The sequence below is a fragment of the Podarcis tiliguerta genome, assembly GCF_965153285.1.
Source record: "Podarcis tiliguerta genome assembly, chromosome: 6".
Classification (NCBI taxonomy): domain Eukaryota; kingdom Metazoa; phylum Chordata; class Lepidosauria; order Squamata; family Lacertidae; genus Podarcis; species Podarcis tiliguerta.
In genome coordinates this window covers 13,596,342-13,619,222 of record NC_139539.1, presented here as the reverse complement: position 1 = coordinate 13,619,222, position 22,881 = coordinate 13,596,342, and the positions used below count along the sequence as shown (strand labels likewise).

The 22,881-nt window shown below is 44.1% G+C and overlaps 1 protein-coding gene across 1 annotated transcript in view; it reads right to left on the bottom strand.

The window, feature by feature from the left end:
* The window catches only part of LOC310680525 (piezo-type mechanosensitive ion channel component 2-like), a 67,106-nt gene that overhangs the window by 6,383 nt on the left and 37,842 nt on the right, over positions 1-22,881 (bottom strand). Inside the window, exons 28-45 of the mRNA XM_083447236.1 lie at positions 22,608-22,770; positions 21,977-22,066; positions 20,807-20,898; positions 20,144-20,215; positions 18,974-19,086; positions 18,158-18,266; positions 17,734-17,805; positions 16,364-16,533; positions 14,977-15,146; positions 13,982-14,227; positions 12,234-12,492; positions 10,119-10,307; positions 8,232-8,415; positions 7,497-7,623; positions 6,084-6,231; positions 4,608-4,822; positions 3,353-3,511; positions 954-1,101 (exon numbers count right to left, since the gene is read on the bottom strand). Of these exons, the coding sequence (XP_083303362.1) occupies positions 954-1,101; positions 3,353-3,511; positions 4,608-4,822; positions 6,084-6,231; positions 7,497-7,623; positions 8,232-8,415; positions 10,119-10,307; positions 12,234-12,492; positions 13,982-14,227; positions 14,977-15,146; positions 16,364-16,533; positions 17,734-17,805; positions 18,158-18,266; positions 18,974-19,086; positions 20,144-20,215; positions 20,807-20,898; positions 21,977-22,066; positions 22,608-22,770 (2,726 nt within the window). The remainder of the gene's footprint in view (positions 1-953; positions 1,102-3,352; positions 3,512-4,607; positions 4,823-6,083; positions 6,232-7,496; positions 7,624-8,231; positions 8,416-10,118; positions 10,308-12,233; positions 12,493-13,981; positions 14,228-14,976; positions 15,147-16,363; positions 16,534-17,733; positions 17,806-18,157; positions 18,267-18,973; positions 19,087-20,143; positions 20,216-20,806; positions 20,899-21,976; positions 22,067-22,607; positions 22,771-22,881) is intronic.

The following is a 22,881-nucleotide window of genomic DNA, read 5'->3' as shown; positions in this document are numbered from 1 at the left end:
TTGATTGGCGGGGCTAATCATAGAATCATAGAGTTGGAAGAAACCACAAGGGCCATCGAGTCCAACCCCCTGCCAAGCAGGAAACACCATCAGAGCACTCCTGACATATGGTTGTCAAGCCTCTGCTTAAAGACATCCAAAGAAGGAGACTCCACCACACTCCTTGGCAGCAAATTCCACTGTCGAACAGCTCTTACTGTCAGGAAGTTCTTCCTAATGTTTAGGTGGAATCTTCTTTCTTGTAGTTTGGATCCATTGCTCCGTGTCCGCTTCTCTGGAGCAGCAGAAAACAACCTTTCTCCCTCCTCTATGTGACATCCTTTTATATATTTGAACATGGCTATCATATCACCCCTTAACCTCCTCTTCTCCAGGCTAAACATGCCCAGCTCCCTTAGCCGTTCCTCATAAGGCATCGTTTCCAGGCCTTTGACCATTTTGGTTGCCCTCCTCTGGACACGTTCCAGTTTGTCAGTGTCCTTCTTGAACTGGTGCCCAGAACTGGACACAGTACTCCAGGTGAGGTCTGACCAGAGCAGAATACAGTGGCACTATTACTTCCCTTGATCTAGATGCTATACTCCTATTGATGCAGCCCAGAATTGCAGTGGCTTTTTTTAGCTGCCGCGTCACACTGTTGGCTCATGTCAAGTTTGTGGTCAACCAAGACTCCTAGATCCTTTTCACATGTACTGCTCTCAAGCCAGGTGTCACCCATCTTGTATTTGTGCCTCTCATTTTTTTTGCCCAAGTGCAATACTTTACATTTCTCCCTGTTAAAGTTCATCTTGTTTGTTTTTGCCCAGTTCTCTAATCTGTCAAGGTCTTTTTGAAGTGTGATCCTGTCCTCTGGGGTGTTAGCCACCCCTCCCAGTTTGGTGTCATCTGCAAATTTGATCAGGATGCCCTTGAGTCCATCATCATAATGGTAACCCTTAAGCAACAGGACTCACTTTCTCAGATTCTCTCCAACATTTCAGGATGAAAATGTTAGCATAGATATCCTCCACACAGATCCAGCTGGAGAGGCTGAGTGTGGTGTCGGTCCAAACCCAGTCCATGGCAGCCCTCAGTTCTGTCAAAAACGGTATCAGGCGAAAGCTGCACAGAGGAGGAGAAAGGTGGCTAGTTAATGGGGCAATAAGAACCCAAAACAGTCAAAGCCTGTCTACAAAAAAAGGCTTTCCCAGTATTGTAAGAGTGATACAAATTCTCAAACTCTGGTGCCCTTTTGTTGGCATCCGTCTTTCTCGAGAGACAATGGAATGTGAAGTCAAACCGCTGGAGAATCACAGCACCTGCTGTGGCTGCAGAGACCAGTAACTCATAACTGCTGCCTCCTGCATTGCTTTTGCTGTCTTAGCAGCACTGAAGTCACCTCTCTGGGACTGAAACCAGCTTGGCTGCAGGAGTTGCCAGAAGGTGGTGTACGAGGAACCATCCAGCTGTCTTAGGGACTCCACTCTGGATTTCTGCAGGGTTTACTTCACAGCCTTTTCTTCTCCTGAAAGTATCTCAGAAGGTAGCAGTGGTTAAGGACCAGAGTTTTCCTTCTCCAGGAGGGCTACCTTGATGAGCCCCATCTACCCCTCTCTTCCCTGCACAGCACAAGCAGAAACCACCTCCTTGACCGTTGGACCCACTCTTCGTCTTGTCCACTTAATCCACTAGAGCTTTGTCTTTGTCCCTACCCTAACTCACTGAGGGTTTGTGACTCATCCGCTACCCTCACCTGGTTTAGCCAACCAGTCGAAGCCGTTTCCCGGGGTGTGGCCGCTACGGTACACCAACAGAGTCTAGGAGCCACAGGTGAGATCCGAGTGCAGGGTGGGGCCCAAAGTTGACAAACTATCCAGGAAGGAGCACGACGCTTTTCCCTACATATTATACCCACTTCAGAAGTCAGGGAAACCCTTTGGCATTGCATAAAAGCCCAACTGTGTCCTAGTCAATGGGGCAATTAAGACTATTGTGCATCTGCTGTAGCCTAAGTAAAGGTAAAGGTAAAGGGACCCCTGACCATTAGGTCCAGTCGTGACCAACTCTGGGGTTGCGGCGCTCATCTCGCTTTATTGGCCGAGGGAGCCAGCGTACAGCTTCCGGGTCATGTGGCCAGCATGACTAAGCCGCTTCTGGAGAACCAGAGCAGCGCACGGAAACGCCGTTTACCTTCCCACCGGAGTGGTACCTATTTATCTACTTGCACTTTGACGTGCTTTCGAACTGCTAGGTTGGCAGGAGCAGGGACCGAGCAACGGGAGCTCACCTCATCGTGGGGATTTGAACGGCCGACCTTCTGATCGGCAAGTCCTAGGCTCTGTGGTTTAACCCACAGCACCACCCGCGTCCCTTGTGCTGTAGCCTAGTGGTGGCCAAATTGAGAGAGGGGCTCTAAAAGGCGTTTGGACCAACTTATGGAGGGCAAGGATATCTGTAGAGACTAGTAAGCATGGCTATATGCCACCTCCAAGATTAGAGGCACCAGGCAAATGCTGCACATGGAAACACTTGGCAGATATTGTGTGTGTGTGTCTGATACACAACCTGCTCCCCTCCTTTCTAATGTGCAAACTGCTTCACACTTCTCATTCCAGCCTCTTCTATGCAGGAATGGAGGAATCCCAACTTGCCTAAGGCCACCCAATAATGTTTACAGCCAAGCAGCTGCTGGAACACACAACTTCAGGAGGTATCTCAAGCCAGCATCTGCCTCCCACCTTCCTGCCCTCTAAGCAGGCTACATTACTCTAAAAAAGCTTGTAACAATTATTACAGTGAAAGTTTTTTCCTAATTTTTACCATTACGTAACTTTAGGCACCAGGCAAAAAACATTCCTACTTCTTCAGGCTATGGCCTTTTTACGTGGGTGAGATGTTTCAATCTAGTTTTCAATCTAGTTTCAATCTAGTTTTTTTCTAAAAAAAAAGAATTGCTTTTTCGATTTTTATAAATGGTAGTTTATTGTATGTTTGTGTTTATTTGAGGGGCTGTGGCAAAAAAGCAACTAATATAATAATAAAAATAAAATTTCTTACACAAAATAGTAAATTGATAATTTTGTTTCACAGTAACTCAGTGTGAGACCGTAAGGGCCTCTTTTACCTTACTAATCTGTTTCCTATGTATGTTATTTCTATATTTATAGAACCCCTGAGGAATTATTTGTTCCAGCGCAGGCCTGCAATAAATCTTCCTTCAAGCACCTGGAGATTTCCACCTTCCCACCCACCCCCTTTCCCCCCCATCAGCCGTTCTTTCTTGCTTTTGTGATTGGCTTGTTAACATAATGGCTCGCGTTTCATGGGGATATTATTAGGTTTCTCTGCCCTCCTTTATAAAAGTGCTGCTTACCCTTGGAATAAGAAGAGGTTTATGCAATTGTAGCTCTTAGTCAGAACATTGCCCAAGACCCGTTCGGGGTAACCACATTTGATCTGATAAGCCGACAAACCAAAATAGACACACTTGACCAAATACCACAGCTGAGCCACCGGATTCCTGTTAAACCTCCTGCAAGTAAACAAGAGAGATGTTCCAATCTCCATCTTTAACAACTATGACTAGTTAGAAGAAAGATTTCTCAGCGCATGGCCCTCTTTGAACTCCACAGGCAAACGCAGCAGCTAGGGATGTAAGGAGGAAGAGATTTCCACCCCATGCTGTGCTTGCCGCAGTCAGCGCTGCTTCCGTTCTGCTACAGTTCGGCTTCCGCTGAAACCTACCTTATGCATCTTGCTATCTGCTATGGCCAAAATGTAATTGATTGCATACTTAATTTCAATGCATATGTAAAGGAAACATCAAAAACAATGCAGAAAATAATGCAGTAACTTTGGTAACGTTCACAGGCTATAAAAACAGAACAATGGCCAATACCACTTATATTTGATCACACAATTTCCATCCCTGATCTTGGCCAAATATGCAAATTGTGAAGAAGAGGAGTTTGGATTTGATATCCCGCTTTATCACTACCCGAAGGAGTCTCAAAGCGGCTAATATTCTCCTTTCCCTTCCTCCCCCACAACAAACACTCTGTGAGGTGAGTGGGGCTGGGAGACTTCAAAGAAGTGTGACTAGCCCAAGGTCACCCAGCAGCTGCATGTGGAGGAGTGGGGAAGCGAACCCGGTTCACCAGATTACAAGTCCACCACTGTTAACCACTACACCACACTGCCAAATTCTACTCCCGTTTCTCTTTCCAGCAGAACTCTCCAACATTCCCAATTGCAGTCTAGGCTGAGCATGCAGAGACATATTGAAAAAGTAGTAAACATCGGTTGTGTGTGTGTGTGTATGTGTGAAGGTGGAGGACTAAGCAGCAACACATTCATTGCAATTCAAACGAAATGCAATGCAAATAGGGGGTGGGGATGAAATTACCTACATATCATTTGTGAAATGAAAGCAGCAATAGCAGTGAATACTGATTTCATTTTTCTGATCTGGACATGGGACAAATAAGCAAACATGGATGCTTTAGTTGAGATTCTTGCATGACCCTCTGGGCCCGTTCCAACTCTACAACTCTATGATTCTATTATCAGCTATTTCCGCTCTAGTTTCTGTTTTTGTTGGAATTCTCTGGCATCTTTCGTTGTCATACCTTTCCGTTACTCCAGGCAAGATGAAGAACATCCAAAAATGGATGCCAAAGACAAGTAACACCTGAAAAACACATTTCCCAAACATGCTCTTTCTCAGGTAGATGGCACGGTCAACTATCATCGTCCCAAACTGCACCAACAGCATCACCAGGAAAGCTTCAGGCACCTGGTCTTCTGAAAGGGACTCTGTGATGTCAGCGGCAGCTGAGTGTTTCTGAAACAAATTAGAAGCATTTGTTGATAACATGAGGGTGTGAAGAAAAGGAGCAAGCCTAGGCTTCCAGTCAGAGCCTATGGGCAGAACAACACTACAAAGCTATTATTATATATTGAATTTATAAACCACTTTGCTACTACAGCAAAGCTGTGAAATTTTTTAAAAAAATCCTCTATTTTCTTGTCCAATGCTTACAGGACATAACTAAAACAGAAGCAAATCATAACCACAACGTCAAGGGAAGAATTTACATCAGGAGGCTTAGTTTGGTCAGAATCAAGTACAGCTGTACCTTGGAAGTCGAATGGAATCCGTTCTGGAAGTCCGTTCGACTTCCAAAACATTAGAAAACCAAAGCATGGTTTCTGATTGGCTACAGGAAGCTCCTGCAGCCAATCGGAAGCCGCAGAAGCTTTCAAAAATAGTTTGCAAACCAGAACAGTCACTTCTGGGTTTGCAAGGTTTGGGAGCCAAAACGTTTGGGAACTAAGCTGTTTGACTTCCAAGGTATGTATATACATTTCCAGAGTTATCGCTAAATACATCACTTCTGGCAAATGAGTCCCCATAGCCACGAGAGGGCCATGAAAATTTGTGTACCAGGCTTTTTAGACTCGTCTACCCATGTACTATCTGAAACCAAAGGGGTACATTGCTTGGCAGATGTGAATTCTATTGGCATCATTTTCCGCTCTCCTACCCCACTATAGCTTCCACACTTTCAAACAGATTAGCAGAACAGATTCAAGCCTCCTTCAGAGTCTGGTGTCAAATACCTCCTTGGTTCTGGAACATGCAAAGCAATAACAAAGTGCTTTTGAGTACGAACCATCACAGAACTTTAGTGTGGCAGCTAAAGAAACTTGGGACTCCCTGCCTATTGATATCAAGAAGACACCTTCACCGCATTTAGCACCTGCTAAAAACATTCTTACCTACCTAGAAAAAATAATGATGTGAATTTTGACTTTCTGCATGTTTTAAACTATTGCTGCAAATCTTTCTTGATTTTATGGCTTTATCTTTTGGTAAACTGCTTTGAGGTTAGTTAGTTAGTTAGTTAGTTAGTTAGTTAGTTAGTTAGTTTGTTTGTTTGTTTTAAATTTTACAATCAAGTGGTGTGTAAATTTTATAAAATAAATAAATACAACAAATAACTCCTACACATCAGGCATTGTGGAGGAGTGGTTTCAAGCCAATTGGCAAACATTCAAGGCACCTGTTGCTTTAGTAATTAGCAAGGCGAGCTGATACTTACACCGAAAGCCCAGTAGCCGAAGATGACAATAATAAAATTAATCACATCAACCAGGAACATGAGAGCATATACGTCACAGATTAGGCTGCATTCTGGATGAATAATGTCGTAGAAGAATTGCCTTATGGGCCGGTATATCTGAAGAGCGCTGCAAGGGAAAATTTATCTAGGTCAGTCCAGTTGAAAAGGAGAGCCGTGTTTTTCAAAAGGGTCACTTGCTTTCTGAAAGCTCAGTGGAATGTATGCCGCATGTCTAGCAACAAAGAGTTCGGCTGTATTCTTGAATCATCCACCGTAGCTCGTAAGAAGCTGGTCACATCCATACCATACTTTTAAAATCTCTCTTCTACCACTTTAAGGGCTCCCCGCACCATGCAAAAATCTTCAGAAATGCATCCTTAACAAACTGCATTGAGGTGAAGTCGTGACTCTTAAAGTGCTTCAAGCGGGCTTTAGAAGTACAGCGTTGTTGCTTTGACCGCAGTGTCACACACCCATAAAGCTCTAGGGCTGAAAGGAGAATCCTTTCGTCACAAACATTCCCAAGAGAAAGCATGTCAAGCACTTTCACAAACTTTTTGGACCTGCTTCCTCATGAAATACTCATACTCACAGAGTACCAGAAGATAGCTTTGTATAATCAACCACGTGGAATTTAACATTGTGCTGTTCCAATCATTCATCTGCACGCACCTTGCAGCTTTGCAGATGGAACAACCCCCCCCCCCTTCCCTTCATTCCCTGTTCTGGGGGCTCTCCCACCCCCTGAGCCATTTTTGCAGGGGGTGGGGGTTCAACCAATATGTGAACCGAAGCGCAGCAAAAGTCACACTACTCCAAATTTTGTTGTGTAATTCTCCAACCGAAGTGCACATATACAAGGGGAAGTGTATAAATAAAAATGCATATACTCATGAATACCACACATGCAAAATGCATTATATTAGGGAACACTGCCGGGGAAAATGTCTTCCTATGTCAACACTGAATACAAAAATATTAAACGGAAAATTTGCACTAAAACGCTGATGAATTTTCACAAGGATTTTTTATTTTTTAAAAAAGCTAAATGTTGCAGATTGCTGCAGAAATGTGGACAACTGAATTCATGACTAGGAAAAGGAGAAACTGAGAGAACCACAACTGACAGTTCCAGCCACTGCGTAGCTTTGCTTCAAATTGGCTCTGGCGCCACCTACTGTTGGCCTCCTGGCTCTACTCATCCCAAAGGGCACCAGCCACCATTAACACACAGATGTCAGCAGCACAGTCTATTACAGGGAGTGGAAGGTCCATTGATGACACCCGTATTCCCACCCACCCACCATCTTGCCCCCAGCTCTGTTCATTCATGTTGCAACAACTCACTTTTTAAATAGCTTTTTTAAAAATAAAAATAAAATTCCAATTTACATTTTAACCAGCAGCTTCTTTGCCTTCATCATCTGCTGTTTCATTGCTGCTTTAGTAAGTCTCTTCCCGCCAGTGGGTTTTTTCTTGAAAAGGCTCCATTTCTTCTTGGCTTCCTCCAGAGTTTTGTCTGCCAAAAAAGAAAGTTATTCACAGCTCTCTATCTGGGAAGCATTCGTTTCATGAGAGCAATACCTCATTTTAAGCTCTCACCAACTCATGTGGGGTCCGTCCGCAAAACACAAAACACTTGATCCGCCACCAACTCAGTCACGTTATCCGTGCCGCCAGTCCTCCAAGCATCGCTTCCAGTGACCTCTGCATAATATTAAAATGGAAGCTCTTCTGCCAATTTCTGCCCCAGAGGTCCCCCCGCCCCAAAATGCTGGCACCGCAACAGTTTAATGAACACAGGGAGGTCAATTTTTCTGTTTCGTATGTGTAAAAGAAGTTCAGAGAAACGGGGAAGAAAAGGGTGGATGGCCAATCAGCCATGAAAGGAAGAGGAGGTGGAGAAAGAACACAACAAACAATTCATTTAAAGATCCCAAGAACATAGGAAGTTACCTCATCTAGAGTCCATTAGCTCAGTATTTTTTCCCAAACTTTTCCCTCTTGGTCACACTTTTGGAATAAAATTTTGCTCACCGAATTTTTTTACTGATAAGAAATACATAGGGGAAACCAAAAGAAGCAACTCAAGCAGTGCTTGATTTATATAACACAGAACACAACTACCTTCATTAACACTCCTGGCGGCGGCCCTGGAGGGACTTGGGTATCTAGAAGAATAGTTTCCTCCTGATCCAGATGGACGTTCCTTCAGATGGCCCCTGTGCCTTTTCTTCTTTTGCCTCCCTGCCAGGTTCTTTTCTTCAGCATCTGGTATACTGACACCTTTTGAATCCCAAAGTCCATAGCACTGTAGAATGCAGTACAGTGAAACACATCAGTGAAACACAGGGGCCACGAACTGCTTGAGGAAGCAAGAGATGATGACAGAGAGATTAGCGGAGAGTTGCTTGAGACTGAGGCCTGAGGCCCCTCAACTCATCGACAGAGTCCTCTCAGGAAGTGTCTCAGTGTTTATTTATTATTACTTTTATATCCTACCTTTCCTCCTCAAGGTTCATCCCCACAACAACAACCCTCTTAGGTTAGCAGGGAGGATCCCCAAGAACACCAATATTTCAGGGCTCATGCTGGTGTAAGTGTCAGGAGGTCCTACACATGAGTAGGAGTCTGGTAGAGATATATGCCCAACTGGCATGTTCTCTCCCTCCTGGTAGTTCTTTCGGGAGATTCAAAATCTTTCTCCAGCCCGAATATCATAGCGACTGATACCAAGAGTTATCAGCACATTTCAGGATCAGCAGAGTATAGGCAGTCAGCATTCAGACTCAGTAGCGCAGCAATTTGGCTAAACTATGTTTACAGTGGTACCCAGCAAGACGAATGCCTCGCAAGACGGAAAACCCGCTAGACGAAAGGGTTTTCCGTTTTTCGATGCGCTTCGCGGGACGAATTTCCCTATGGGCTTGCTTCGCAAGACGAAAATGTCTTGTGAGTCTTGAGATTTTTTTTCGCTCCCCACCCCCTTTTTCTAAGCCGCTAAACCGTTAATAGCCTTTTAGCAGCTAATCCGCTAATCCCTTAAGCCTTTAATAGCCGCTAATAGCCGCTAAACCGCTAATAGCGCTAATCCGCTAAGCCGCTAATAGGGTTGCTTCGCAAGACGAAAAAACCGCTAGACGAAGAGACTCGCAGAACGAATTAATTTTGTCTTGCGAGGCACTACTGTATTTACATATACACACTTGGAGCATCGTAACTCAGCTCCTTCCTCTTCAGCATCAGACAGCAAAGAGAAAGGACAAAGGACAAAAATCCTACATCACGGAAACACAGTAATAAAATATCCTGTCTCTGTCACTTCCCACAATGTGGAATGAAAACATACACCGTCATGTGATAAAAACAATCCCATGACTGCAACACAGGGAATGAATCCTAACAGTAAGATCTGCCAGTATTGATTCAGTCAGCTGAGCCGGGATGAGGGAGTTACACTGGCATATCTCTGATTGAGCCACGAGATCCACTCATCCAAATGGACCTTGGGTTTGGATAGCCCCCTTGCCTACCCATGCTGCCATCAGAATCCAACCTTTCAATGGAAATAAACATAAGTGGCAAGATAATAATACAGTGGTACCTTGGAAGTCGAACTGAATCCATTCCGGAAGTCTGTTCGACTTCCAAAACGTTTGGAAACCAAGCCACGGCTTCCGATTGGCTGCAGGAAGTTCCTGCAGCCAATCGGAAACTATGAAAGCCCCGTCAGACGTTTGGGTTCCAAAGAACGTTCGCAAACTGGAACACTCACTTCTGGGTTTGCGATGTTCAGGAGCTAAAACATCCAAGTACCAAGTCGTTTGACAAACAAGGTACGACTGTAATAATATAGAAACGTGAACGACTGAATTTAAGACTGGAAAATGAGAAGCCGAGAGAAATAAAAACTGATGAATTTTGCCCATCCCTACTTATGATGAATCCTCCCTTGAATAAATGTTAATGAGTCCGTGCTCTAAAATAGCTCCATAAAAGAATGGATGGCGTTACCTTCAGGATATACCTGTGGAAGAACAAGGCCAGCAGTTGAACCAGATCAAAGTGCACGTAGCCATCCTTCTTCTCGATCCCAGCAATATTGGGCAAAGCAAGCGGCTCTTCTGCGTAGACCCCACAATAGGCCTTGGTGGTCCAAGGAAAGAATCCAAACTGAGAAAAGTATTTGACCACAACTGTTACCTGGCAAGGGAAGGGAAGTGCACAGTCCTCAAAGATGCTGGATTCCAAAGGCAAAGGGCTGGGAATATGGGAACACAACCCAATTTTATTATGAGAAATCGACCCCCTGTATTTATCCCATTTATTAGACAATTTCATTTTCAGAAAAGTTCTGCGGAAATTGTATGAGGCCCAGATAACACGTTCAACATGTGCCCTTGTCAGTGTGGTGTAGTGGTTAAGAGGAGTGGACTCGTAATCTGGTGAACCGGGTTCGTGTCCCCGCTCCTCCACATGCAGCTGCTAGTCACACTCTCTGAAATCTCTCAGCCTCACTCATCTCACAGAGTGTTTGTTGTGGGGAAGGAAGGGAAAGGAGATTGTTAGCTGCTTTGAGACTCCCTAGGTTAGTGATAAAGTGGGAGATCAAATCCAAACTCCTCCTCCTCTTCTTCTTCTTCTTCTTCTTCTTCTTCTTCTTCTTCTTCTTCTTCTTGCTGGATTCAACTGTGATATATGTTTCTGCTCCATCTGTTTGACGCAGAGCATGCTGGATGCCCTTAAACAAATTTATTTCCCAATGCCTTTAGCAGGGATGCAAAAGCCCAAGCACCTGGGTCCCATCAATCAAGGTGCCTAGATTGAGGAAGAGGGTTGGAATAAGGTTTCCCATCCTCCCTTATATGGCAGAGTGGGTTGCCAGGTTGCCACCCTCTCCTATATATCAGGAATGGGGAACCTCTGACACCACAAAGGCTGAATTTGCTTCTGGACAACATACCAGTGAAGGTAGGGGCTAGTGGGTAGAGCAACAAATGTAAATATTATCTTAATACAGAGGGCCAGACAGAGATGCTTAGAGAACCACAATTGACCCCCAGAAGCATAGCCTAGCCCCCATTTTTGGTCCCAACCACTGCTGACATGAATCTCTTGGAAAGTGGACACCAAAGGAAAATGAGCCTGAGGCTCAAAAAGGTTCCTCGCGCTATCCTTTAATATCCTTTGTTCCTAGTTGCAACAAGTAGCTCTTCAATGGAGGAAGAGATTGTTAAGTATAATTGTTTAATTGTACACTGAAATGGAAAATGACTCTGTTCCATTGAAATTCCATTGAAGCTAAGAAGAGCTCTCTGAGTGCCTAATGTGGTGCAGTGGTTAAGAGCGGTAGCCTCGTAACCTGGGTAACCGGGTTCGCTTCCCCGCTCCTCCACCTGCAGCTGCTGGGTGACCTTGGGCCAGTCACACTTCCTTGAAGTCTCTCAGCCCCACTCACCTCACAGAGTGTTTGTTGTGGGGGAGGAAGGGAAAGGAGAATGTGAGCCGCTTTGAGACTCCTTAAAGGGAGTGAAAAGCGGGATATCAAATCCAAACTCTTCTAATGGGTTGATAATTAACTTAGGATGTATATCTGCAACTCTCTTATGTAGTGTTTAACCTTAGATCACATGGTACGGTTATTCAGTTGCAAATCTCCATTATGAAGGAATGGTCCTTTGTTCTCAGTCACCAGAGAAGAAAGGTGTGCAGATGAGTCTCTCCTGGAGAAAACAGCCTCAGGCTGGAATGCAGGCTAATGGAGTCTATGTCTAGAAAGAAAGACACTTGATTTCAGGTCTGTTTGGAGGAATTTGATATTTTTAAGAAGCTGGACCTGTGCATGGAGAAGCACATGATTTTATGCAACTATCTGGATGTATCATTATTGTTTTATGCCCTGTTGGAATACAGTTATGTTAGTAAAGCTTTGGAAACATATTTTAGTCTGGACAATTTTTATTCTAAGATGATCCGGTTTTTATTCACTCTATGACTTCAAGCTGCACAATATTAATATCTGCAATAGGGCTCCCAAGTCAGAGGCTAAAACTTCTAGGAAGACTAGCAGAACAACACACAGATGAGAAAATCACTCAGCCATATAAGCAGGATCTACTGAACACTCACCTCAGTGTAAATGATGGCTGTCATCCAGAAGAATTTTGTAGGCCTTGGAATAGACAGCATGGCCCACAGAAATATCAGGATAGGTAGAACCAAAGTAAGGATGGATGCGGAGACCATGTGGTTTAGAATGATCACAAAATAACACAGCATTTCTGACTTAGACACCATAGCATTGTACAAAGCAACTCCCAGCTTCAGGGGCCTGGGAAGGCTCTGGTAGAACTTATCTGACTGCTCCAGCTCATTGTCATGAAATACCCTGCATGACATAAACAAATGTAGATTATTTCCATTTGTTGAAAAAGGCATGTCCACAGGCTTGTACATTTTAGAACTAGTAGCGCAGTTAGATTAGACTGGGGCAGAATATAAAACAGATTTCCTCAACTTGGGGGTTTGGACTGCAGCTCCTCTCAGCTGTCCTGGCTGGGGCTCATAGGAGTTGTACTCCAAAATATCTGATAGCCATCTTCAAATATTTAAAGGGGAATAATATGGAGGATGGAGCAAGCTTGTTTTCTCCTGCTGCAGATGGTAGGACCCAAACTGATGGATTCAAATAATAATAAATAATAATAATAATAATAATAATAATAATAATAATAATAATTTATTTATACCCCGCCCATCTGGCTGGGCCTCCCCAGCCACTCTGAGTGGCTTCTAACCAAATATTAAAATACAGTAATACATCAAACATTAAAAGCTTCCCTAAACAGCGCTGTCTTCAGATGTCTTCTAAAAGGTTGGTAGTTGTTGTTCTCTCTGACATCTGGTGGGAGGGCGTTCCACAGGGCGGGTGCCACTACCGAGAAGGCCCTCTGCCTGGTTCCCTGTAATTTGGCTTCTTGCAGTGAGGGAACAGTCAGAAGGCCCTCGGCGCTGGACCTCAGTGTCCAGGCAGAATGATGGGGGTGGAGACGCTCCTTCAGATATACTGGACTGAGGCCAGTTACAAGAAAGGAGCTTCTGAATGCACATCAGGAATAACTTTCTGACGGTAAAAGCTGCTCGACAGTGGAAAGGACTCCTTTGGAAGGTGGTAGACTCTCTTTCAGTGGTGGTTTTTAAGCAGAGTTTGGGTGGCCATCTGCCATGGATGCTTTAGCCAAGATTCCTGCTTAGCAGGGGGTTGGACTGGATGACCCTCGGGGTCCCTCCCAACTCTACAATTCTACGATTCTATGATATCAAAGGCGCCAGGTTGGAGAAGATGGATATAAATTATTTGTGAAGGTAAATACATACCTGTTCATTTGTCATATTATGTTCATTTATTGTAGTTATTACAATATATTTAAAATATATTGCACAAAATATTTAAAAGCTCAAATCCCACCTTAACAAAGAGCATGCATTAGATAAAGCAAATCACTTATGATCTTGGGAATGGGTTTTGCCCAATCCACATTTTTGGAAGCAACGTCCCCTAATATCAAGTATTTTTGCATGTTATTTTCACTCACACGTGCATTTTTATTCATGCTTTCCCCTAGCATGCGCATTTGGCTTTTTACTTGGCTGGAGAACTGCTTTGCACAACCGATGTGAGTTGCAGCTGCATTTCGGTTCGTGAAATATTTCAGGAAGTGCAAATCAGGCAGGTTTCCCTTTTAAAACACGAACTGAGCTGAAATTTCTCCGCTGTCCCTAGTTGCAAATCCAGCAAAATCTGGATAGCCACAAGTTCCCCATCCTTCTGGTAGTATACTCAATTAGTTGTTGCTTAATTACAATAAGATTCTTGCCTGTTCAGGAGCCATTCACTGGCTGTCATTGCAGCAGGAACATTGCTTGATGGCGGGGCACCCGATTCTTCACTTCTCAGAAATAGGGAATGTGTAGATCCTTCCATAACTGATGAAGAGGAGCCCCAGCTGGCAAATTCTGTACAGGAAGTTGCTGAAGTGAGCCCTTGGAGGCGGAGCCCATTGTGGCTCCCTTCTTCCACCTTCTCATTTCCAGTCACACCCCTGGAAGCATCGCTGGATCTCCTGCTCCCCAAAGGCAGAAAACAACAACACCCAAGTCGGTAAGGTCCCACCTGCACTAGACATTTAAAGCACTCTTACACCACTTTAAACAGCAATGGCTTCCCTCCTGGAAACTCTAGTTTGTCGAGGGTGCTGATTGTTGTTAGGAGACCCTAAAGCTATGGTTTTCCCAGTAGTGATGTATGGAAGTGAGAGCTGGACCATAAAGAAGGCTGATCACCGAAGAATTGAGGCTTTTGAATTATGGTGCTGGAGGAGACTCTTGAGAGTCCCATGGACTGCAAGAAGATCAAACCTCTCCATTCTGAAGGAAATCAGCCCTGAGTGCTCACTGGAAGGACAGATCGTGAAGCTGAGGCTCCAATACTTTGGCCACCTCATGAGAAGAGAAGACTCCCTGGAAAAGACCCTGATGTTGGGAAAGATGGAGGGCACAAGGAGAAGGGGACGACAGAGGACGAGATGGTTGGACGGTGTTCTCGAAGCTACCAGCATGAGTTTGACCAAACTGCGGGAGGCAGTGGAAGACAGGAGAGCCTGGCGTGCTCTGGTCCAGGGGGTCACAAAGAGTCGGACACGGCTAAACGACTAAACAACAACATCCCCCCCACAGAGTTCCAGCCCACAGAGTTCACAACTACAGACTTCTCTCTACGCTCTTGCTGAATAAAGAGAAATGAATAAAGGAAAAGTCACAGCAAGGGAATTTGTTGGGCATTTCCAACTATCGGCAACAAGTTACTATTCACCTGCGGAGCTGCACGAGGGATGGGTCCACATACTCTCCAAGCGGGCATTGGGGTGACCTGTTCTTGCTCTCATTCATCTCTGTTGTTTCAGCTTCACTTTTTCCATAATCTGGTTGGGTTTTCTCCAGGTTATAATACTGAAGGACAATGTCCGCTGAGGCCACTTTTCCCTTAAAAGAAAAACTAGTTAGTTAGTTAGTTAGTTAGTTAGTTAGGGCTTACCCATTCTTCCTCTTGCCCTGCTGCTTTCACCTGGGGAAAACTGCTCTTTAGAGCTCATTCAGAGCAAACAGCAATTCAGGTTTTGCATAAAGACCTTGGGTTTTAGAATGACTTAGGATTGTAGCCAACGCTGCTGTTCCGCTAACACAGTACGCTTCTGCTTGCACAATGGAATTTACCTCTCCCCGTGCACACACACACAAAATCTGCTCCAGAGGAAGAGGAGGTCCTGTTGCACGAGCAGGATTCAGCATGTGAAGAATTGGAGACATAAGAGCCAACTCCTAGGGGCCAAGGGGGCTTCAGTCCCCCCAGATTTGAGAGGGCCGGGGGCCTGCAAAGTTGATGAGCATTACCATTCAAATGGTGTGTGTGTGTGTGTGTGTGAGAGAGAGAGAGAGAGAGAGAGAGTAGTTATGTGATCGATGATGTGGAGAAGGGCTTACCTGGGCCCCTGCAGGTACCCCTGATTTGCACCCCTGATTGGATACAACACTCTATAAAAGCTATTACTATATTCTGAATTGTTTGCTTTGGAGATTTCAGTTCTTCAGAGGACATTCCAGCCAGACCCTGGAAGCTGAGAAACTAATTCATGACGCGCAGCGTAAATTAATAACGCAGAGTTTTAAAGAATCAAAGCTTTACTGAGTTAAAATAAACTTCTTCATAAACAACATGGTTCCAAACAGTTTGACTGAGATTACATACTGACTCTGTTCACAACTGAAGCAGACTGACTGACATCTTACAAAGCGCACAAAGTGAAACTGGCTGCTAAGTCACATGTCAGAGTGACTCAACAGTTAGCAGTTAGGCCTGAATAACTTTATGATTGTGCAGTCCCAGCACTTCCCAGCCTGCTTTGCTGCTTCTGCTCTCATGTGTCTTTGTCACATGACAATTCAGTGGGTTAGACTTAAGGATGCCATTCAGAATCTGTATGCTGTACTCTTCCGACTTAGAATCATAGAATCATAGAGTTGGAAGAGACCACAAGGGCCATCGAGTCCAACCCCCTGCCAAGCAGGAAACACCATCAGAGCACTTTAAGCCTCTGCTTAAAGACCTCCAAAGAAGGAGACTCCACCACACTCCACAGACTTGATCTGCTCCTCCTTGCTTTTCTAAATCGGGAAACAGTGTCAAGGTCTGGAGAGCTTACCTTCTGAATCTCCCGCCAAATCATGCATTTTTCTATCCTCAGCACATTTGCTACATCCAGGTTATCTTTACAAAGCGAATTCAGTGCCTCTGTGGTGTCATCCAGCAACGCTTGGATAAAAACCCAAGTGAACTTAACAATGTTGGTTGCTCTTTGAAGGATGTTTTCTGCTGAGAAGAGAAAGCACATGTAAGAATCTCCAAGAGCCTTGACGCAACCCAAAATATCTTTTGTACGCTTGAAACTTCACCCCCATTTTCTGCATCAATTGCAGCATCTGAAATTCTCCCAAGATTGGAGATGGCTTGTTTGGCAGTGCAAATGCTTTGTTTTATTTTTTTACTTGGAGAAATCTCTACTCTTCCTCATTTCACAGATGAAAATGGGGACAACTTTCTAACAATTCTATTCCCTCACACCAATGATTTCTATCTGAGTCTCATCCCATCTCTGCCTTCTTTCAGATGTCTTCTGAAAACAGTATTGCTTAGACAGGACTTTGCAATATTAAGTTTTCTTCCTTTTTACCCAACCAGTATTTACTGATGTTTTGTTTTTATTTAAATTAAAATGCAAAATGAAGCTTAGAACAAAATCATCACAGAAAACAGGTAAGAAATATAAAGGCAAAGGGGCGGGCAGAGACATTAGCAATACCTTCCAGACTTCAGAAATAATGGAAATTATAACAAGTCTATATAAATAAAAACACCACAAACAGAGATATGCCTTGTTTTCCAAGGGAATCGCCTGCATGTCCAGTGAATCTTAGTTTTTGAAGGTCTGCATGCATTGCTGTTTTATTGCATTATAAAGAGAAAGGATTTTCCTCAGGCCACAGGTGAGGAAAGAGTTACATTTCCCCTCCACATTTGCAGGAATCCTGATAATTATCAACACTTATACACATGTGCATGAACAGATGCTCTGAGCTACAGTCCCCAACAAAAGTTGTCATCAAGAAGAAGAAGAAGAAGAAGAGTTTGGATTTGATATCCCGCCTTTCACTCCCTTTAAGGAGTCTCAAAGTGGCTAACATTCTCCTTTCCCTTCCTCCCCCACAACAAACACTCTGCGAGGTGAGTGGGGCTGAGAGACTTCAAAGAAGTGTGACTGGCCCAAGGTCACCCAGCAGCTGCATGTGGAGGAGTGGAGACGCAAACCCGGTTCCCCAGATTACGAGACTACTGCTCTTAACCACTACACCACACTGGCTCTCAACAGAAAACCACTGGGCATTTTACAAGAACCGCCACCATTTGATTAAGATTAATTTGCCAGTGCCATATTGAGGCTCTGCCCCTTCCTTTCCTTCCTCAGTAATAGCACGCCAAATATTTCCTAGGTAGATATGCAGAGGAGTTAATCACCTGGCTCATCCAAGTCCTCTTCTGGGTCTGACTTCTCCAGATTTCCTTCCCAGGATTCCATTTTCACATTGGCTGAAGCACAGCAGAACAACACATTGGAAGAGCACCCCAGAATTGTGAACCCAACCCTACGCATTCCGTGGTGTGTGACACAGAAATTCCAGTTTTTGCCACTGGAAATTTACTGAGAAAGATGCAAGGGGAAGAGGAATCTAGCTTTCCACGTGCAGGAATTTTTTTAAAGTGTGGAAACATAAAAAAATGTGACACACACAAACCTCCAGTCTGAAGTAGTAAAGCCCAGGCGAGACTGTACCTCATGTTTGGGGTATCTGCCTGTCATTATTATAACACATATTTATTTGTATACTGCTGAATTGCCAAGGTGGCTTCTAAAGTGGTTTACAAGTATCATTTCTACTACCTGCCAACTGGCACTGCTGTTGCTCCTCCTTCCCTTGGTCCCTGATTTCATCCAGCTCCCTCATCTTTAGAGCTGACTTTGAACTGGTCATCCAGGCTTCATAGGCAAGCTGCGAAAAAGTGAAGCTTGTTATTCAACAGTTCTTTAGGGTGGGAGTGAGGCAAGGGGAGAGTCCATCAAACTACATAATTTCTGCCTGGATTTAACTTTGAGGTAGAACTCTAGGACAGGAGCGCCTGCAGTCGCCACAATGGTCTATGGCAGCTTCCATGCATCCCCTTCAAAGATCCAAAATGCAGAACAGACAAATCTTTGCTCTTGCTGCTCGGTTCCTGTTTGCCCTGTCCCAGTCTCTCCTATGTTGACCATGCTTTGCTGAGCAGAGTAGAAGTGCAAAGAGTTTCTGTCTGGGACTAAGTGCATATAATAAAATGCTAGGTGCAATGAAGTCCTAATCTTAATTATGCGTCTTTGCCATAGGGAAGGGATTGCAGATGTAGGACGGCTACAATATTCAACACTTTTTGCATTTATTTCTCCCACCCGCCCTCTGTTTTGTGTAACATCCTGACTAATGAAGAGTTCTGGGCCACTCAAAAGCTTGCCAATATTTTGTGTTGCACCCAGCTTTGGATTTGAGTGGGGGGGGGGTTGTTCTGGGTAAGTGGGACTACCTTTGCTTTTTATGAATGAATTTCATCCTCACAGTCCACACTTCCCATTGGCAGGATGATTCCCTTTGCCCTTATTCCCGAAGTTCTGTCTCCCCGCCCTCAACCCAGCTCTTTTTGCTCTTCTGGAAGAATTACCACACACCTGGAATGCTGTTTTCTTCTTCAGATATTCCTTCTCACTCTTTTCAGTGGGCCCTTGTTCCTCTTCTTCCTCGCTATCTGTCTCAAAGAGGTAATAGCTCCCACTTCGAACCACTGAAATTTAAGGTAGCAAGCAGACACAACTGAGAACTTGAAAAGTCTTGTGGAACTCTATGCCACCACACATCCATTTCATACTTGCCACCACACATCCATTCACCCCCCTGGTTTCAAACCTACCCACCCCTGGTTTCATACTTATTCCATAAAATTTGTACACTGCTTGAGTGCTTTTAAAAGTTTCAAAGTGGTTTTTCTTTTCTTTGCAGCCACTAGAACATATTAGAACTTCTTCTTCCACCCAGCCTCCTGCGCCAAGAAGATGACAGAAGTCCACACCTCAGCCATCTGAGTGCGAGTTCAAAGATGTTAATGGGTAACTATTGCACTGCAGAACCACCACTGTGCAGGTCAGAGGACCTTTCAGAATAGTTCTAAGACCTCCCCTGCTGGTACTGACCTTTGGGGCTGAAGAATAATGAGGAAATGTCAATGCATGCCGACATGTTGGTTTTAATTTTATTTATTCTGTAGCTGCATGTCAATCTCTGGGGTGCAATAGCCTACATATGGAACTGACTGCAACAAGATGTAATGCTGGTCACTGGTTCTAAAAGGGGAGTAGACCCATTAATAGAAGAAAGGCCATTTTTAACCAAGAGAGCTAAATGGAATCTTCAGGTTCGAAGGCAGCATATCTTTGAATGTTAGCTACTGGGGGAACCCTGCGGGTTTTGCATGCTACTTACATAAATAAATAAATCTGCTGCTCAGCTAATCAGCATTATCTTCTTGATCAAGCCAACGTTGTTTGATGAATTGATCTAACCAATTAATTGTTTGGATTTTGCAATCCAAACAACGAAGTCAACGAAGCAACGTATAGCCTGGATGGAGAAGTTATGGAGTGTTGTTGGACTCCACCTCCCATCATTCCCAGCCAGCATGACCAATGATCAGGGATGAATGGAGTTGTAGTCCAATGACATTCGAAGGACCACAGGTTCTCCAACCCTGGGGTAAAATATTGGTCAAACAGTGGTTTTTGAATAGAAAACTTCAGCTGCAAGGTGTCACACTAAGGGAGGCATTGTAAACACAAGAGATTTACTTGAAGTGTGAGTGACCCATGGTTGCCACCATGTCTTTTTGCCTTCATTTTCCTTCTTGTTAGCATCATCCTCTGCAAAAGAGCCCAGGAAAAAAACCTACTCAATAAAATGTTCCCATGGACAGGCAGTTAAAGCATGCCCTGCAACCCCACACATGATTCATGAAGAGAAGGCAACATAAGAGGTCTGCCTCCAGCATTTCTGAACAGAGATCAAACTCAAGAATGGAAATCCTCCTTTCTGTATAGTTTCTAAGCCACTTGATTACAAAGACAGACTTCAAAGTGTGTGGGCAACTGCAGAAGGCAGAAGGGGCTCCATAAAATTCCCTTCATTGACCTCCTTCCATAGCTCATTGCCTCTTCCTAAGGGTAGCCAACAAGCAACACATTATGCAAACTTTTGTTGCTTCTGGACTGCCACTGTTTTGGGGTGTGGCTCAGTCACACATACCAGCAAATTTAGGTCGTGCAATTAAAGTGGAATTGGAGCTCTTGTACCATGACCTGAACCCTGCCCCTCTCCCTCCAAAAAATGGACTTTCTGCAATGAGGAAAGTAATGAGGAAATGCACTGGAAACCATTAAGCAGCCATTTATCATTTTCTAATAAGTTACATTGCAAGATACATGCCATTTAAAAACAAAACAAATGTTTTCCACCTGAATCCTCTGCTTTTTCAGACTCTTGCACAGCTTCTGGCCCCCATTTCTCCAAGGTGGTGAGATTTCTCTTTGGTTTGATCAGCTCCAGCCTATAGATTCCCCACAGAAAAACAAACACTGGCTTTGCTTTTAGTCCTCTGCAATTCATTCACAGAGCTTGCTTCTGAACACAGCAGCAAGCAGACATTCTCACATGCTACACCCTGAATGGGGCTTGCTATGTAATAAGATTAAGACTTGCCTATTACTTGGGGGCGTGGCATTTACTAGAGAAGAGATCACCAGGTTCAATCCAGCACTTTTAAGTGCTCTTCATCTCTTTCACAGAGATAATGGAGCAACACAGGTGGAGGGGGATTTAAAAAAATAACAACTCTTGTGACCAGCATTATGACCCACAGAGACCAGAAGCAGGGCCCATATATCCAGAACTGCAAGGAATTCATATCATTGATAAATGTGTACCTTCCCAGAGATGCCCTGAGCATCTAAGTTCATACTATACACAGACCACGCTGCAAGTCAATTTCAGTATCTGTCCAAGATGCTGTCCTTTTTAAGTACTATTCAACTATCTCTCTCACTAGCTCATTTTAATACTCAGACTGTATTTTAGAGGTTCAGAAAAGAAACAGAAATGTGTTTGCCTTCCCAACCACTTCTGAGTCCTAGGACCCTCGTAGCTATGGGACCGCCTCTTCTGGTATGCCCCACAGAGGAACTTACGGTCTTCAAACAAAAACATCTTGAAGGTCCCAGGCCACAGAGAGGTTCGGCTGGCCTCAGCTAGAGCCAGGGCTTTTTCGGCTGTGGCTCCGATTTGGTGGAACGCTCTGTCACAAGAGACTAGGGCCCTGCGGGACTTGACATCTTTCCGCAGGGCCTGCAAGACAGAGCTGTTCCACCAGGCCTTTGGCCGAGGCACAGCCTGACTCCCTCCTTTGACAATCTTCACAGAACTCTAGCCCAATGGTTGCCATGAATTTGATTTTGAATTAATTTTATAATGAAATGATTTTAGAATGTTGTATTATTTTATTGTTGTTAGCCGCCATGAGCCCGGCTTTGGCTGGGGAGAGCGGGATATAAATTTTAAAAAATTATTATTATTATTATTATTAATTGTTATACAATTCTGTAAATAAATGTTGAGGTTGAAAGACTTACTGCTTCTTCATGGTTTGCATTGATTTTCTCTCTTCTTCCGTCCTGAGTTCCACCACCTTTTTAAGCTTTACCTCAAACAGCTGTGCTCCTCTGCATGTATGAGACAATTTCAAAACCATCTTATCTACCTTATAAGTCACATTTGGATGCAAACTGGTAAGAAAAGCCAACTTCATGTTTCTTATTTCTGAAGGATGAAATCTAATGTTACTTTCCTAGCATGGGAGCTGTTCTTCAATGGTAGGAACCCACACTGCTCCAGAAACCCATGTAAGAAAGGAATCATGCGGTTTTGACAACCAATATGGTTGAGAGAGATGCAACCCCATCAGTTGACTAACATGTCCAATTGCTTCCTACCAAAGTCATGTTGTTTAAGCGGCATAGGATCTAGGCACAAGGAGGCCACAAATCACACTACTCCAGTAACTTATAAGAAAGGCTTACATCTCACAGCAAAGGAGCAATCTAGGTCAACTGACTCTTCAACAGCCCAGTTCCACCCAGGTCGTTTATTGGTCCTACCAACTTGGTTGTGCGAATTGGTCTTCAGTCTGTAGCATTGATTCCATCTCCTATCTCAATAACAACATACAATCTTGTTCGGACTTCATACATCTTTGCCACATACCTGAAGGCCAAGGTCTTGGCAGCCTTAAGATCTGCAACAACATAGAGGTAGTAGTAGCTAGTAAAAATTCTACGCTGGATTAGCAGGAAAGTGAAACATATCGCATCCCAGGTTATTCCTGCTTCCTTCTCAGGCAGTTCGCATATTTCATCCTCAGGTGGGTCTAGATAAGAGGAAAACACACAACATATTCTCCAGGTGGCCAGGATGTGAGTGGTTCATGCAGTTTCCTTATTGTTCTAATTATCCTATTCAATGTGGAGGCCAGGGACGA